At 36.2% G+C, this 14,229-nt stretch overlaps 4 protein-coding genes across 5 annotated transcripts; 3 read left to right on the top strand and 1 right to left on the bottom strand.

Annotated features, from left to right (window-relative positions):
• Positions 1-886: 886 nt before the first annotated feature.
• Positions 887-1,802, top strand: LOC110750097 (putative glutathione S-transferase). The gene is made up of 2 exons (XM_021950371.2): positions 887-1,230; positions 1,362-1,802. Exons 1-2 carry the CDS (start codon positions 922-924, stop codon positions 1,719-1,721), a joined length of 669 nt encoding a protein of 222 aa, XP_021806063.1. The 5' UTR covers positions 887-921; the 3' UTR covers positions 1,722-1,802.
• Positions 1,803-1,949: 147 nt separating this feature from the next.
• On the top strand, positions 1,950-4,951 carry LOC110750096 (LOW PSII ACCUMULATION-like protein). Of its 2 annotated transcripts, XM_088246087.1 has the most exons (5): positions 1,950-2,321; positions 2,781-3,353; positions 3,450-3,500; positions 3,800-3,961; positions 4,051-4,951. In XM_088246087.1, exons 1-4 carry the CDS (start codon positions 2,119-2,121, stop codon positions 3,936-3,938), a joined length of 966 nt encoding a protein of 321 aa, XP_088102213.1. In that variant the 5' UTR covers positions 1,950-2,118; the 3' UTR covers positions 3,939-3,961; positions 4,051-4,951. The 2 variants fall into 2 exon arrangements, with proteins under 2 accessions (XP_088102213.1, XP_021806061.1); XM_021950369.2 differs by lacking the exon at positions 4,051-4,951 and having other exon boundaries at positions 3,800-4,041.
• On the bottom strand, positions 4,700-6,060 carry PSAE-2 (photosystem I subunit E-2). The gene is made up of 3 exons (XM_088246088.1): positions 5,627-6,060; positions 5,095-5,160; positions 4,700-4,994 (listed from the first exon to the last, which is right to left on the bottom strand). The coding sequence occupies exons 1-3, from the start codon at positions 5,903-5,905 to the stop codon at positions 4,890-4,892; spliced, it is 450 nt and encodes a 149-aa protein (XP_088102214.1). The 5' UTR covers positions 5,906-6,060; the 3' UTR covers positions 4,700-4,889.
• Positions 6,061-6,971: 911 nt separating this feature from the next.
• On the top strand, positions 6,972-10,083 carry LOC110750114 (uncharacterized). Its single transcript, XM_021950390.2, has 8 exons — positions 6,972-7,218; positions 7,339-7,413; positions 7,528-7,662; positions 7,753-7,824; positions 8,098-8,193; positions 8,490-8,625; positions 8,702-8,759; positions 8,849-10,083. The coding sequence occupies exons 1-8, from the start codon at positions 7,089-7,091 to the stop codon at positions 9,926-9,928; spliced, it is 1,782 nt and encodes a 593-aa protein (XP_021806082.2). The 5' UTR covers positions 6,972-7,088; the 3' UTR covers positions 9,929-10,083.
• Positions 10,084-14,229: the final 4,146 nt, after the last annotated feature.

Raw genomic sequence — 14,229 nt, 5'->3', positions numbered from 1 at the left:
AGATTACTAATTATAATTTGCCGTCTTGTTTGACCAAGTAATAATAATTCATATAAATTAACTACTTAGTCTTCAAATCCTGTCATTTTAAGAACTTCTTTTGGGTGGGTGACTTTTCATTATTATTCATATAATATATGATGCGACTTATAAGTTTGATAACTTTCCTCCGATTTGTTCTAAGGATTAAGATTTTCTATATTATCTGATGTATCTCTCTAGTAAGTATTGATATATTTAAATGGACGATTACAATGACGGTGCTCGAGTAAAAGGCCGGGAAGGTCAACAGTAAGTGAAAGGGAAAAAAAAATCAGAAAGTGGAGACATGAAAAATACATGTAAAATTGATCGAGCTCTTTTTTCCTGGTGATTATTGATTAAGTAAAACACAGAAACAACAGTACATCAACTAATATAACATTACGGCATGCCATTATATAACAAATCCTACACCAGCAGGTACTAGCTTGTTTTGTTTATGCATCTCCTGCTGAAGCAACAAATGTTGCTCTTCGGCCTTTTTATGTTCTTTTCTAACTAAGGGTAAATTGGAAAATAAAATATAGCTTTTCTTATGCATTAATGACATTGTTTTGTGTAAGTAAAGTCAATTTATGTAAAAAATGAATGGCCATTTCGTATACTTTTCTTTGTTTGCCAAGAAATTGACAAGTAGAAATGCGTGTATATAATCCAAAATTGGAGTTACACTAGGCAGAACACCATTGGTGTTCTTGGGCCACACTCAAAACTACTTGAAAAGTCATGTCAATTGGTCAAAAGGTGGCCAAGAAGACAAATGCGACATCCCGTTTAATATTCAAAAGGAAATTTCAAAGCTTTTTTTTTTTTTTCCCCAGAATCATAATATATATGGGGGCAAGGGCTTGAGGAAGAACACAAACAATTCCACAAGAAATGGAAGAAGTGAAGCTGTTTGGAGCTTGGCCTAGTCCATATGGTTACAGAGTGATATGGGCTCTGGAGCTCAAGGGTGTGAAATATGAATATATAGAAGAGGACTTGGCTAACAAGAGTGATTTGCTTTTACAATATAACCCAGTTCACAAAAAGATCCCAGTGCTTGTTCATAATGGGAAACCTATTGCTGAGTCCTCTGTGATCCTTGAGTACATTGATGAGACTTGGCCCCAAAATCCCCTGCTTTCAGATGACCCTCACGAGAGAGCCTTAGCGCGTTTTTGGACGAAGTTCATAGACGAAAAGGTGATTTTATATATTTTTACATCATCCAAATTCACAGTTTGACAACATAATATGTATTACTTTCGTAGATTATTAGCATTTTTCGTTCATTAATAATCAAATGGAACTTTTCAATTTGTGCGATCAAGCAGGGCCTTCCATTTGTTACATTCTTTATGGCTGATGGAGAAGAACTTGAGAAGGCTGCAAAAGAAGTCAAAGACCTACTCAAGATCTTAGAAGAGCAAGCTCTAGGAGAAAAGAAATTCTTTGGTGGAGATGAAATTGGATTGGCTGACTTAGCCTTGGGATTTATAGCCTCCTCTTTTGGAATCATTGAGCAACTGGTTGGTGTCAAAGTGCTGCATGCCAATGACTTCCCTAGATTATGTAATTGGATTAACAACTTTAAGGAAAACCCAGCAATCAAACAGAACCTCCCTAATCATGATCAAATGTCTGTGTACTACAAGCAGAAGAAGGAGATGCTTATTGCTTCAAGGACAACATAAAATTGCTTATTAGTAGATTTCTTGTTACAGTAATTGTTCTTGCACTATATAATTCATAATGGGATGCTCATGTTTTCCTCAGTTTTGTATGGTCTGATTGAGTTATGGATTTATAAAATACTCCATGTTCTAGCTATGGAGAAGCTCTTTACTTCTAGCTAGAAACATGTGGTGATAAGCTCATGCTAGAAAACGGTGACGTTTATAGCCAATAGAGAAGTGCTTTTTTTTTTTTCTCAACAAACAAACAAAAAGGAAAGAAATAAGAAGGGCTGGTATTTACCACTTGGGTTGTGGGAGGAGGTGGCAGTATTGTGATCATCCAAATATGGCCTCCCAAGAAAACAGTAGAAAACTGTCACAAGCAGCAAAAAAAGGCTGAGTTCAAGCAGTGGCCATGGCTTCTGTGGCAAACGGTCCCTTCTACATTCTCAAACCTCCAAACCATCCTGGTTACAAACTCAGTAGTGGTATCAGAACGACCCTCTGGTCATTCTCATGTACCAATGCACCATTTCTCACACTGCAGACCTCAAAGCACAAGTCTTCAACCATCATTTGCTTTGCAACTGATAAGCAAACTTCTTCTACTGAAACCAGGTCTTCACCTTTGTCGTTTTCGCTTCCATGTATTTCAACATTCAGTTTATCTCTTTTCCAGTATTTTGAGAATGATTAATTGTTCAATATGATAGAATTAAGCTCCACCATATCTTAATGTTTTCTTGGATAATTGGATTTGGATATGACAAAATGACAACAACAAAAAAGGCTTTGATTGGTGGTTGTGCCATAGTGTTGCAATTTAACTGTAACAACTTATTTCTCTAGTGATTATTGGTATCAATTTTTACTTCTCATTTCTGGGCTAATTCTACCTATTTCTGTCATTCATGGAACTGGTTCTAAAATGAAGTAGATAGACTAGGGAATGGGGTTGTTTTGAATTTTCGGCATCTTTGCTGACTTGGGTTCTTTGCCTTCTAATGCCTTATGCTGTATGAGCTTATGTTTTACACATCAAGCTTCCTTGTAATCATAGTTTTGTTTGCTTCACAGTTCCACAGCCCGGATTAGGAGTGAAGTTCTCACTCCCTTTCGCTCCGTTCGGATGTTTTTCTATCTTGCTTTCATAGCAAGTGGTGGTTTAGGAGGACTCATAGCAACCACACAGTTAATTGCAGCACTAACAAACCCATCAAGAGCACTTGATGCCCCTGAAATTGTGAAGGGTCTTGGGATAGACCTTGGAGCAGTGTCTCTCTTTGCATTCTTGTATTTGAGAGAGAACAAGGCCAAGAATGCACAGATTGCTAGGCTCTCAAGAGAGGAAAACCTTTCGAATCTTAAGCTCCGGGTTGATGAAAAGAAGGTCATTCCTCTTAGCTCTTTGAGAGGGATTGCTCGGCTTGTAATATGTGCAGGCCCTGCATCAGTCATCACAGAAGCTTTTAATCAAAGTGAACCCTACACTGAAAGGCTTGTGGAACGAGGGGTGCTCGTGGTGCCCTTTCCTACAGATGGAAACTTACCTAGTTTTGAGTTTGAAGAAAGTGAAGAGACTAAGGAGATTACTGCAAAGAGGAAAAGACTATGGCAGCTGACACCAATTTATATTCCTGAATGGACCAAGTAAGTAAACCATGTTCAAAACAATATAAACTTGTTCAACTTTAAGTTGTTCTTACTCTTTCTTCACGCACTTTTATTTTTCCTTGTAAATGGTAGGTGGTTAGATGAGCAAAAGAAGCTGGCAGGCGTCTCCTCTGACTCTCCTGTGTAAGTGTTTTCTCCAGGCTTACTTCTGTCTTTAATTACACTAATCAAAGTTCAAAGATCATTGGATTTTGAGTCTACAAGTGCCTTATGCTCGCTCTTGCCATTGACAATACTTTCCCTATTTTCCTTTTTGAGTTTGAAGCATATAGTTTATCATATTGAGTTTGAAGCATATAGTTTATTAGGTGATTTGGGCTTGAATTCGTGAACTCCTTTACTCAACAATCAGTCTATGTTCTTGGGAATATTAGCATAAGATCGCTTCTTGAGAAATTGTGCATCTTTTTGTTTGTCTGCAGGTATATATCTCTTCGCCTGGATGGTCGTGTTCGTGGCAGTGGCATTGGTTACCCGCCTTGGAATGCTTTTGTTGCACAGTTACCACCTGTGAAGGGAATGTGGTCTGGTCTTCTTGATGGGTTTGATGGAAGAGTTTAAGAAAATATTTTGTGTTTGTATAGGTTAGTTTCTAGTTCTGGATTTCTTGAAATCTTGTAATGTGATAGGTTATTTCTAATATATACTTCTATTTTCTTTGTTATGTGGTCAGGTTTTCCTTAGAAATGAAATTCTGTTTTCCTCATGCCTTTTGAAAAAAGCAGTGGGATTTGTATGGTTACATGGCATCACTTGTCATGACTCTGCAATTTGCTATCTATCTTCTCAGAAAAGGAAGGCATATTTATCTTTTGGGTTCTCTGCCAACTCCCATGCATTATTGGGAGCTTAACTACATGGTTTTTCGTTTCGAACAAACAAGTAAAGCATACTTTCTGGTGCCAACAAGGGTTTACAGATTCTGAAACTTAATTTGTTGATAACTTGAAATGTCAGAGTTGGGTTTAGGAATGCACTTATATGTTCTGATAAAACTTCCTAATGCCAGAGTTGTCTATGGGGAACTGGAAAATCCTGTTTGGAGTTGTTTTCGGCTTCTATGTGGCTAACAGGTCCTGCTATATATGCATGCAATGTTAAGGAAGCAACCAAAATGGGGGATTTGAGGACAGTTGACAGAGAAAAGAGTTGTTTTGTCCAAAAACAACTTAAACTAATCTATACATCAAGCCTTGTGAATGTTGAATTGCCATTTTCTGAGTCGGCTTTCATTTTTTTTTTTTCTTTTGGAGTTAACAGTCACCTTGATTTGAATGAGTTGGTTTGAGCTACTTTCAACCTGCTTGTTTTGAAGAAAAAGCTAGAAAGAACAATATATATGTTATATACTCTATGAATAATATCAATTTGGACTTTTGGCAAACAGTGATTGAAACTTAACTAAGAAAAGGTGGAAGAAATCACAGAGTATGGATACACAATAAAGGCACAAACAAGGAAGAAACTGATAGAAGGAGAATTAAGATTACAATTTACAATGCTACTAAAAAGTCATTTAACTTCTTCAATCTCGTCCAAAGCATAGTTATTTGTGGACACATTGGCATAGTTAACTTTGTTGAATCGAACGACCACTGGGTAACGGGTGTTGGGATCCTGTAAAATGAAATTAACCGAACAGATTAACAACTTAAGCAGACCCTTTTCTCATTTCTTGTCAGTCTTAATTGAGAGAGAGAAGTGACAGAAGTCAGACCTGATCCACAGCTACAACAGATCCAATGCCTTTGAACCAGTAGGACTCCCTCCTAAGAATCTTCACCTGTAAAGTCAGTGAAAGATTCAAACTAGTCAGTGACTCAATATCTCCATAGACTATTGCACTGAAGAACACATATATTTCTGGCCACTAGAACTTATCAACTGATCCTTCTGCTAGTTTTTATTCTGGGTTTAATTTGGTTTGCCAATTCAGCAATTCCCAAACAAACCAAACAATTTAGAAGCTTTATATTTTCATTTGGGGTCCTCTGAAATTTCTGTTTATGCAACTAAAACTAAACAGGACCATTTCATTGTAGAAAAGAACATATGTTTCTGGCCACTATAACATATTATCATATCTCAGTGGACACACAAATTAACTCATGCTTGTCCTGGTTTCTAATTATTTTCATTTTTCTGAGTTTAATTTGGTTTCTCAATTCAGCAATTCCAACTACAAAACTATTGACAATTCACTCAAATAATATTTTGAAAAAGAATTCTATTTTTTAACATGAACTAACCTTGGTGCCTCTCTTGGGTCCAATTGGAGGTGGCTTAGGTTTAGGAGCAGCTGCCCCTTCTGGTGCTTCCTTGGTGGCTGCTGGTGGGGCAGCAGCTGCTTCATCAGTTGCCCTTATCACAAACCTGGCATTGTTTCTGGTGTTGGTGTTGGGCTTTGAAGAGAAAAACAACATGCTACTTCTGCTGGAAGCAGAGCCTGTGTTGTTGGCTGCTGCAACATTTGGTGCCACAACAAAGCCTGAGGCAGCTGATGCCATGCCACAGCTAGCCATAGCCATATGTGTTAAGTTATGTGCTGCGTGCTGCTGCTATGCTCTCTCTCTCTCTCTCTCTCTCTCTCTCTCTCTCTCTCTCTCTTGCTGGCTGTGAAAGACTAAAAAGTTAATGGCTATAATTAAGACCACCAAAACATTGAGAGGCTTTGAATGAATGAGTGCTGAATTTCTATGCTCTCTGTTGGAAAACAATTATCTGATCCTGCAAACGTGAGATAAATCGTTGCCTCCACTAGGGTGCTGACACCTATGCACCATATCCTTTTTGTTTGGATAATATGTGATTACATGTCATCCTTGCCTGTGTACTTGCTGAGTGGGCCAAACCAACCTTTTCTTTTCTTTTCATTTTTGCCCTTTTCTTCTCGTGAAAATTCTTTTAAATAATGAAATTGAACTTTTCTAAGAAAAGTAAAGAATTTATTTATTGCATTCCACTTCATAATTGATTAATTATTGGAAATAGTTGTAACAAATTAACATTTTTATTTAAAATATATTGTTTGTATAAAAAATAATTTAAATACATTCATTATAAAAAAAACAGAATTTATTCATATTTCCTTATAATTAAATACGATTCTAAACTTTGTCAAAAAACTAATTATGATTCTAAACTTTGTCAAAAAAAAACTAAATACAATTCTAAACTTTATAAATAAAAAAACTAAATATGATTCTTAAACTTGAATGCAATTTCTTATTTGAGATTTTAAGTTTTCTAATATAGTTATGATTAAGTAGGAAGTGTCGTTTATAATATTTGAACTCAAATTTGTAATACTGCACAGAATAGTCACTAATTTTGTGTTTCTTTTACTACTTTCAAAAGAATTTCAAACAAACACTGGGAAGAAAAGGGGACATAAGAAGAAATGTATTCTTGCCTTCTTAAGAAATGTTTTATTTTCCTAAAAAGAAAAGTAATGTTTTATTAATTTTTGAAGATAAAATAAAATAAAATAAAAGATCATCAATAGTCAAGAAATGCCAAAAATATACAGATATTTAAAAGGCCCTATCACGTGCCGTTTTGGCGCCTAAATGCCCCTCTTCCACCTCTCCTCGGTCCATTTTCAACCGCCATTGCCTAACGAAACGTTTCAATTCTTCAAAACACGAAAACGAAGCTAGGGTTTTAGCTGATGATGCTGATCACGGACCTCTCAATCTACGTTAGGGCACAATGAAACGCAAGACTTCCGAACCTAACCCCGAAGATCCACTGCAGATCCGAATTCCATCACATCGAGGGTTTCATGGGATTCGGAGCTCCGATCCCCGATTCCCCGTCACAACGACCCCGAGAACCGCAGGTCGATCCCAAAACCCTAGCACTAGTCGCCTAATTGGCTTTGAATATGTTGAAATTTTGATTCTTAGTGCGTCGAAGTTGAATTTGAATGCTCCTGTTAAAAAATTTCATCTCCTTGTAGATATCAGCTGCAAGGAAAGAGTCAAATTTACAAATCTTGACAATGAAGATCAGAGACCCCCAAGATGTGAATTTGGTACTTTTTTCAAAATGTTACACCTTTCAAGTTCTCAAATTTGTCATATATTATTTTGGGTGATTAAAATCTGTTTGAAATGTTAATAATCTGATGCAAAATGTATCAAATCAGCTGATAATGCCAAGACTTCCGAGTACGCCTTCTTTAAGAAATTGAAGGAAGGCGCAAGCCACAAAGCTCATTCTTATTCTCTGCATAAAGAGGCCTACCAAACAAACAATTCCAAGTCAAGGGACTGTTCCAGAGGTAATTATTAAACTCTGAAAATAGTGTATTATAGTGTTATAGCAATCTACATTTGCTCAGTTGGTTTATGATGAATTGCCTGCTGTGCAGAGAGGGTCAACATGGTCCAGAATAAGAGAGTGGACGTGAGGTCTTCGTTTCTAAACAAAAATGCTACACCGGGTAAGTTTGGCTCATTCGTTCTCCTACCACCTGGACTTGGCAGTGCATCAAAAACTGAGGTTTTCAATGTAAAGAGGCGTAGTTATGCATACTGCAGAAACTGGTGTGGCAATCATTCTATTAAATATAATTTTGACAGGAATCTGTCCTATATGCCTATTTGGATTGCTTTCAGCTTTAATGGAAAAATTAGGGCATGCTTATATTGTGAAGTTAAGCCAAAAACTGTGTACTTTAACATCGAAGTTACGAGTGCAACTTCCATTTGTGCAGAGCCAAATATGGAGAGAGCTTGTGCAACCTTGGAGGGTGTACACAGAAAACAGAACGATATGGTGGAGGAATATGAAAATTCCTTGAGAAATAAAGGTAAAGGAAATTTGTACAAGAAACCTCTACATTCTTTATTATACTTATTTGGTGGCCAAGGAGATGGAGGGAGAGGAAATATGAATCTTATAAATTGGAAAAATCTTTACATTAACCTTCCAAAATTTATTTCTTTCCATCTACTTCATGACCCAATGAAGCCTAGCTTGTTGCTTTCTTTCCATTTGCTCCATCTGCTTCATGAGTATCACTAGTTATGCAGTTCTGATTAGGTAAACATCAAGAATGTTTAAGCATCTTGGCTTGACACTGTTAAGTTAATTTGAATCATTCAGGAAAAAGATTTACCCATTTTGAAGAGACAGAAACTGAAAACAGGCATGCAGACGTTTTTTATAGGAAGAGACAGAAACTACGTCAGTGGGTTGCAGAGACTTCATTTCCTGAAATTGATGAACTCTGCTCAAAGGGGTTAGACATATGATGATCAATAAGTTCTTTTGCTTTCTTTATGTATCTTATTGAGAATTCAATCATATTTTCTCAGGTACGATTTTGTTTCTGTGCTCCTTAGTCGGCTGGTCCCCAAGTGCAATGAGAACAATGTATCCTCTATTACCTTTTTTATGTGGATCATTGGTTCTACACGTTTTTGTGGTTTTCAATTACTATGAAAAAGTACCTGCTCTTCCAGAAATTGAAGGATCCAAAGTTAACGCAAGCAGAGACCAATAGCAAGGCTATGTCACTTCCATCTTATGAGTCAGATATTGACTTCAAGGAACTTCCATGGTCACCTACTAGAAACTTTATGGAACTTGATTGTGGCCCTTGCTTGCATGATATGATGCCGTCTTGTTGGTCCAAGAGATCAAGAGAGAGCATTTTCTGTTCCAATTCTCCAACTAGTTATGTTTACAAGAATCATCTTCAGTACAGAGTATGGGAACCTGAGTCTGAATTACTAGGAGGAAATGCAATTTCATGCACTGAGAGTGACTCAGAATCTGTTCTTCCATTCAAAGAATATGGATTGGTGACATCTGGACATGTCAAAGAGATGGATGCATTCTGGCAGCCGAATGAATATTTGATCAAAAGAGAGCTAAGCGTTCCTATGCTGGGTTGGGATTTTGGCAGCACGAAAGAAGATAGAAACTCATCCGACTTATCAAGATATGGAGCTGAACACAGATCTGCATCCTTAGCCAGTTATCAAAACCATGAAGTTCTAAGACATTGTCTCGAAGGCAACGACGATATACGATCAGGTTTCCCCCAAATTCCCTTAACCTTGTCGTGTATAACGAACTTTATTAATCCGACTGAAGACTGCATTGAGGACACAGCCTGTGAGGTTGGCAGCACCATATTTTCTGTCCAAAATGACCATTGGTTTAGGAGCAAGATCATCCATGAAGGGCACTATCTTCCTAATACAGAATCTCTCCTTCCATTCAGTGGTTCCTGGAGAGAGTATTATTCATCAACTTTTCATGCTCTACAATTTCCAGAACATGAAGACATATCTTCCCGCCTTCTTACTTACGACGACAATAAGTACGGAAGAATCCTAGATGACTCCAGTCAGGCAAGAAGCCTTGCTCATTTCGTTGAAGATAATGTTAGCATCCATGAGAGCTCAGCCTTTTGCCCCCAGGTACCATTGGACACAGAGAAGGCATGGCCCTGGCTGCTTGACGACTCAAGCTGGGATAGAAGTGAAAGAGAGGTAAATTTTGATGATAGTGATGTCGATATCTTTTTACAGTGAAGTAAATTCATATGGTAATTAAAATTTGATATAATCTACTTTCATCCCAACATGATTGCATTAACAAACTCATATAGGGAAGGGAAAAAAAAGGTTCAAAATGAGAGTTAATTTTATGTATTGCGTGCTCTTTTGCGTTTGAATTTTGCTGCACCAGATTGTCAAAGTGGAATTTATGTGATATTATGCAATTATGAGATTTGGTTGCAATGATATATTTCAATCAAAGTAGTTGAATTGAAATTGAGTACAAGTGTTTTTTCATGACCTTTCCTGCTTGGGTAGATTAGATATGATAAATCAAAATGAAAACGATCACAAAAGTTAAATTAATGACGTTGTTGGAGGAGGGCCCCTAATTAGGTCCCTAAATTTAGCATCTAATTTTAAGTCATTATCATTTTTTATTTTATATAAGTGATATTATACTTTAATCTAAACTATAGTAGGGAGGGGGATTCGAATTCAGGTGCAGGGTTGGGGGGAGCATATCCGCTCTAGTCAACTTACCTACCCTTTTGCCTCTTCCCTTGAGCATGAAAATGCTGATGTAACAGGGCAAATGAGATTTGCCTACTCTTTCGTCTCTTCCCTTTGAGATGCTCTAGTGCATTTAGTCATTCCCATACTTGAGAGAGAGGGAAAGAGAAATTTTCGGTGAAAGTGAAATGTTATCAGATTTATACTTTAAATTGAAACCCTGATCTTGGTCTTGTAATTCATCATTAATTTTGTGATTAACCATTATTTATTTATTTTTTAAAGAGCCGGTTCGTCAGCATGAATGAACTCTGTGGTCCCACTTCGCCACATCATCTGTCCCCACTTTGTCTGCTGACGTCATTAGTCGTATCCCTCGCATTCATTTTGTTCACATTCTTCGTTGGAGGAGTCGCTATTCGCCACGCGCTCCTCTCTCTTCTAGATCTAGCTGGGTCCGTTTTAACGATTTTACCATCATATCCTCGTGAAGAAAATTCTTTCACATCACATGAGTTTTTTAGCTGTGTATGAAACAACCCTCTCTATGTACTTAAAATAAAAAGTAAGGATTATTCACTTGGAAGGATTGGTGGTACAACCTGCCCGTGATGATTAGTAACTTCATTACCGACTAAATATTTTTTAGTAACAAGCGATTGGGAAATGAGAATTTACACAAATATTCATTGAGTGTTCGGAGATTTTGATTCTTCATATACCTAGATGGAGATAGAAGAGCTCAACCAACTGAACTCTCGACTAATTAGAATTTCATCTTTTGATTGACCAATATTATCTACAATTTTTCAAATACTATTTACGTAATCGATCAACGAAAAAATTGTTTGTATGCAACAATTTCCCCTCTCCATTCTATACATTTTGCAGGTGAATTGCATAGTGAATGGTGACAAATGTGAAAGAGCTCTATGGAGGTGACACTCTACCTCTCAGTCAAAATGGGTTAATTGGTTTAATCCATCACTTTCATAATGATAAAAAGATCAATTAACCTCCTAAATCTGCCATAATCTTTAATTGGGGGACTTGACCAATGGAAACAAAAAGAGGGGGTCATTGTCATATGCATGTGCGCCCTATATGCTTCACCATTGACAAAAAGACTAAAGATTTGCGTCCCCTCCCAGATTTGCTGCCGGATTTAGTTAACTGACCACTCTAAGCTTATGCACACGCTTATAAGTTATATGCATATCTGACAAAAAATAAATATTTAAAAACAACTATTAAGAATATCTTTTTCTCACATAATTAGGACCCAAAAAGTGGGATTTTGAAAACAAAAATAATATACATGAAATACTGTAAGAATTGGGGTTGCAAAATAAATATGATAAAGACCACAAAACTATGAATGAAGTTGAGATTTCATCCCAAAATAATTGACATTGGGGGAGTAGCCCAACTTCTGATAAGCCCTTGCAAGGTTTTATAATTTTTCAATGTGGAACATTTTCACCATAGGTGACATGGAGCATGTGTGGCTGTTGGGCTTTCACACGTGAGCAACCTCAGCTCTAATACCATGAAGTAAGTTCATGTTCCACTTTAAAACCAATTAGCAATGTGTAGAGTAACCCAACTACTTTTAAGCCCTTGCAAAATTTTCTAACTTTCCAATATATGACATTTTCCCCTATTTGCATTCTCACAGACTATAGAAAGTACATTAGATTTCTTATGAGCCTCTTATAATCTTATTTTATAAAAATTTGAACGCTCCTCCACCACCAATGGTGTCGCCGGGCCTGTTTGGGAGTGCTTCTGAAAGGGCCAAAAGCGCTTTCTAATAACTAAAAGCACTTCTGACAACGTTTGGCAGAAAAATTTAGAAGCGCTTTTGGGTCATAGAAGCGCTTCTTGGAGAAGCACCTGCTATGTGCTTCTTCAGGAAGCACTCCCAAGTGCTTTTCCACGAAGCATTTGAATTTTTTATGAAAATTCAAGATTTTTATAATAAAAGCGCTTTTGTTAGAAGCGCTTATGAGCAGAAGTACTTCCTAGAGAAGCATTCCCAAACGAGCCCTACGTACTCTTTTTAATTATGAGCAAAGAATATCTCTTGTCCTGCAAGTTCGTAGTGGTTGGTAGTAGGTCCTTCTTTGTAGTAGCCATGTTGAATATTATTATTGTCTCCATTGTCAATGTCAATGATTTTACCGTTGAGATTTCATGTTCCTAAAACCAAGCTACATTGCCCCATGATTTATTTTACCCTATACTATTCCATTTGCTACAAAAAATTTTAACTTTTTTCACCTGCCTTTGAAACCTAACACACATGATGATATGACAAAAGCAGTTTACTTTCACGTTCACAACATTACCTAATAAGGATTTGTTACGCGTGATGTGCGGACTACTTAACTGAGAATCATGCATGTCATAGAGTTTCTCATAAAAATACAAAAACATGTCGCCTATAAAGAGTAGTTGGGTTATCTCAATAACTGAAAAGTGTATCGTGCTTAAATCCAACTCGAGTTCACGGCGCTTGAGGAACTAGATGATAAAAGAGAGGACTTCTAGTTGTATACAACAAAATTTATGTTACATTTTAATAATAAAAAGCTAGAAACAACCTATTCATTATTGTAAATGGCTCAGTTGTTAAGAGAACAAACAACAATTTATTATTTAGTATAAAAAGTCTCTTATCGTATGTTAATACCACATCAAGACAATTGTACTTATTGTTTAATTAGACCAATTGGGCGCCTTCCTAAACGTTTATTTATTTGGTAACTTGCTTTTAATTTTATATATATATATATATAGATATTAGAGGGGTGCATCTTTTCTGCCCTAGCCATTCTAATTAGACAACAAAAATATATAAAGAATCTTCTTATCTTACACAAGTAGGAAAAAGTTAATTGTATGATTAAACAACTTCAAAATGTATGGCATTTCATGCATTATAAAATTGTCTACTCCATTTCTTTTATTATATATCTACGAATAATTTATCTATTATGTAGCTATGGACATTTAGTCATTAGGGTTGTGCTAATTATGCGATAAAAAATATATAAAAAAACATGCATGGGCATGATCGTTAGTTGTATTTATTTTATTCATAAATGATAAAATTGTTTTTGAGGACCTTTCTTATTGAGAATGAGAAAGATAATAATATATTAAATTCACACATACAACACATATGTTAGGACTCGAACCTAAAACTTTACTTGAATGAATAATTACTTCAAACCACCACACTAGTGGGTCCTTTGTATAAATGATAAAAATGTGATTTAAACTAATAAGTGTAGTTTATCCATATTTTTTTTTTTTTGGCTGGCATGGTAGATAACAATATTATTTGTACATGAAAACTATAAATATTATTAAAGAAGATGAAATTGTTAAGACACGATGAAAATAGAAAAATTAGTATTTATGTTACAAATTAAGATTCATGCGCTTCACGATACACCTCGTATAAAATTGTGAATTTAATTTAAAAAGCACGTAACATCTCTCAATTTTTCATATTTATTTATCCATCTCATCTCATGTATGAGTTGTAAATTTATTTTTAGAGTGCAAATAACATCTCCGAGCTCCATTTAAAATTAGAATAAATTGAATTATTAAAAACGGAAATAAGATAATCGGATGAAATTTCACTTTCACATAGGGGCCGTGGCATGGGTGATAGCAAACCCAATAAGTTTGGCGCACAATCGTATCAGAATCCCTAACGAATAGCCCACAACTGTAAATATCCCAAACTGAAAGGGCATAAGTATAAAAACCCATACCTTCATGTAAAAATATTATTATTGTCCTGA

The sequence above is a fragment of the Prunus avium genome, chromosome 8, assembly GCF_965620075.1.
Source record: "Prunus avium chromosome 8, drPruAviu1.hap1.1, whole genome shotgun sequence".
Taxonomy (NCBI): Eukaryota; Viridiplantae; Streptophyta; class Magnoliopsida; order Rosales; family Rosaceae; genus Prunus; species Prunus avium.
This window is presented reverse-complemented; position numbering and strand designations above follow the sequence as displayed.

What these genes read in the sequence shown, in the direction of transcription:
- LOC110750097 (XM_021950371.2), top strand. Translation starts at nt 922, where the DNA reads ATGGAAGAAGTGAAGCTGTTTGGAGCTTGGCCTAGTCCATATGGTTAC. An exon ending in CGAAGTTCATAGACGAAAAG is followed by an intron (nt 1,231 to 1,361) that starts GTGATTTTATAT and finishes GCGATCAAGCAG; the next exon opens with GGCCTTCCATTTGTTACATT.
- LOC110750096 (XM_088246087.1), top strand. Translation starts at nt 2,119, where the DNA reads ATGGCTTCTGTGGCAAACGGTCCCTTCTACATTCTCAAACCTCCAAAC. An exon ending in ACTTCTTCTACTGAAACCAG is followed by an intron (nt 2,322 to 2,780) that starts GTCTTCACCTTT and finishes TTTGCTTCACAG; the next exon opens with TTCCACAGCCCGGATTAGGA. An exon ending in TATATTCCTGAATGGACCAA is followed by an intron (nt 3,354 to 3,449) that starts GTAAGTAAACCA and finishes TGTAAATGGTAG; the next exon opens with GTGGTTAGATGAGCAAAAGA.
- PSAE-2 (XM_088246088.1), bottom strand. Translation starts at nt 5,905, where the DNA reads ATGGCTATGGCTAGCTGTGGCATGGCATCAGCTGCCTCAGGCTTTGTT. An exon ending in GACCCAAGAGAGGCACCAAG is followed by an intron (nt 5,161 to 5,626) that starts GTTAGTTCATGT and finishes CTGACTTTACAG; the next exon opens with GTGAAGATTCTTAGGAGGGA. An exon ending in CTGTTGTAGCTGTGGATCAG is followed by an intron (nt 4,995 to 5,094) that starts GTCTGACTTCTG and finishes TTCATTTTACAG; the next exon opens with GATCCCAACACCCGTTACCC.
- LOC110750114 (XM_021950390.2), top strand. Translation starts at nt 7,089, where the DNA reads ATGAAACGCAAGACTTCCGAACCTAACCCCGAAGATCCACTGCAGATC. An exon ending in ACCCCCAAGATGTGAATTTG is followed by an intron (nt 7,414 to 7,527) that starts GTACTTTTTTCA and finishes GTATCAAATCAG; the next exon opens with CTGATAATGCCAAGACTTCC. An exon ending in CCAAGTGCAATGAGAACAAT is followed by an intron (nt 8,760 to 8,848) that starts GTATCCTCTATT and finishes CTGCTCTTCCAG; the next exon opens with AAATTGAAGGATCCAAAGTT.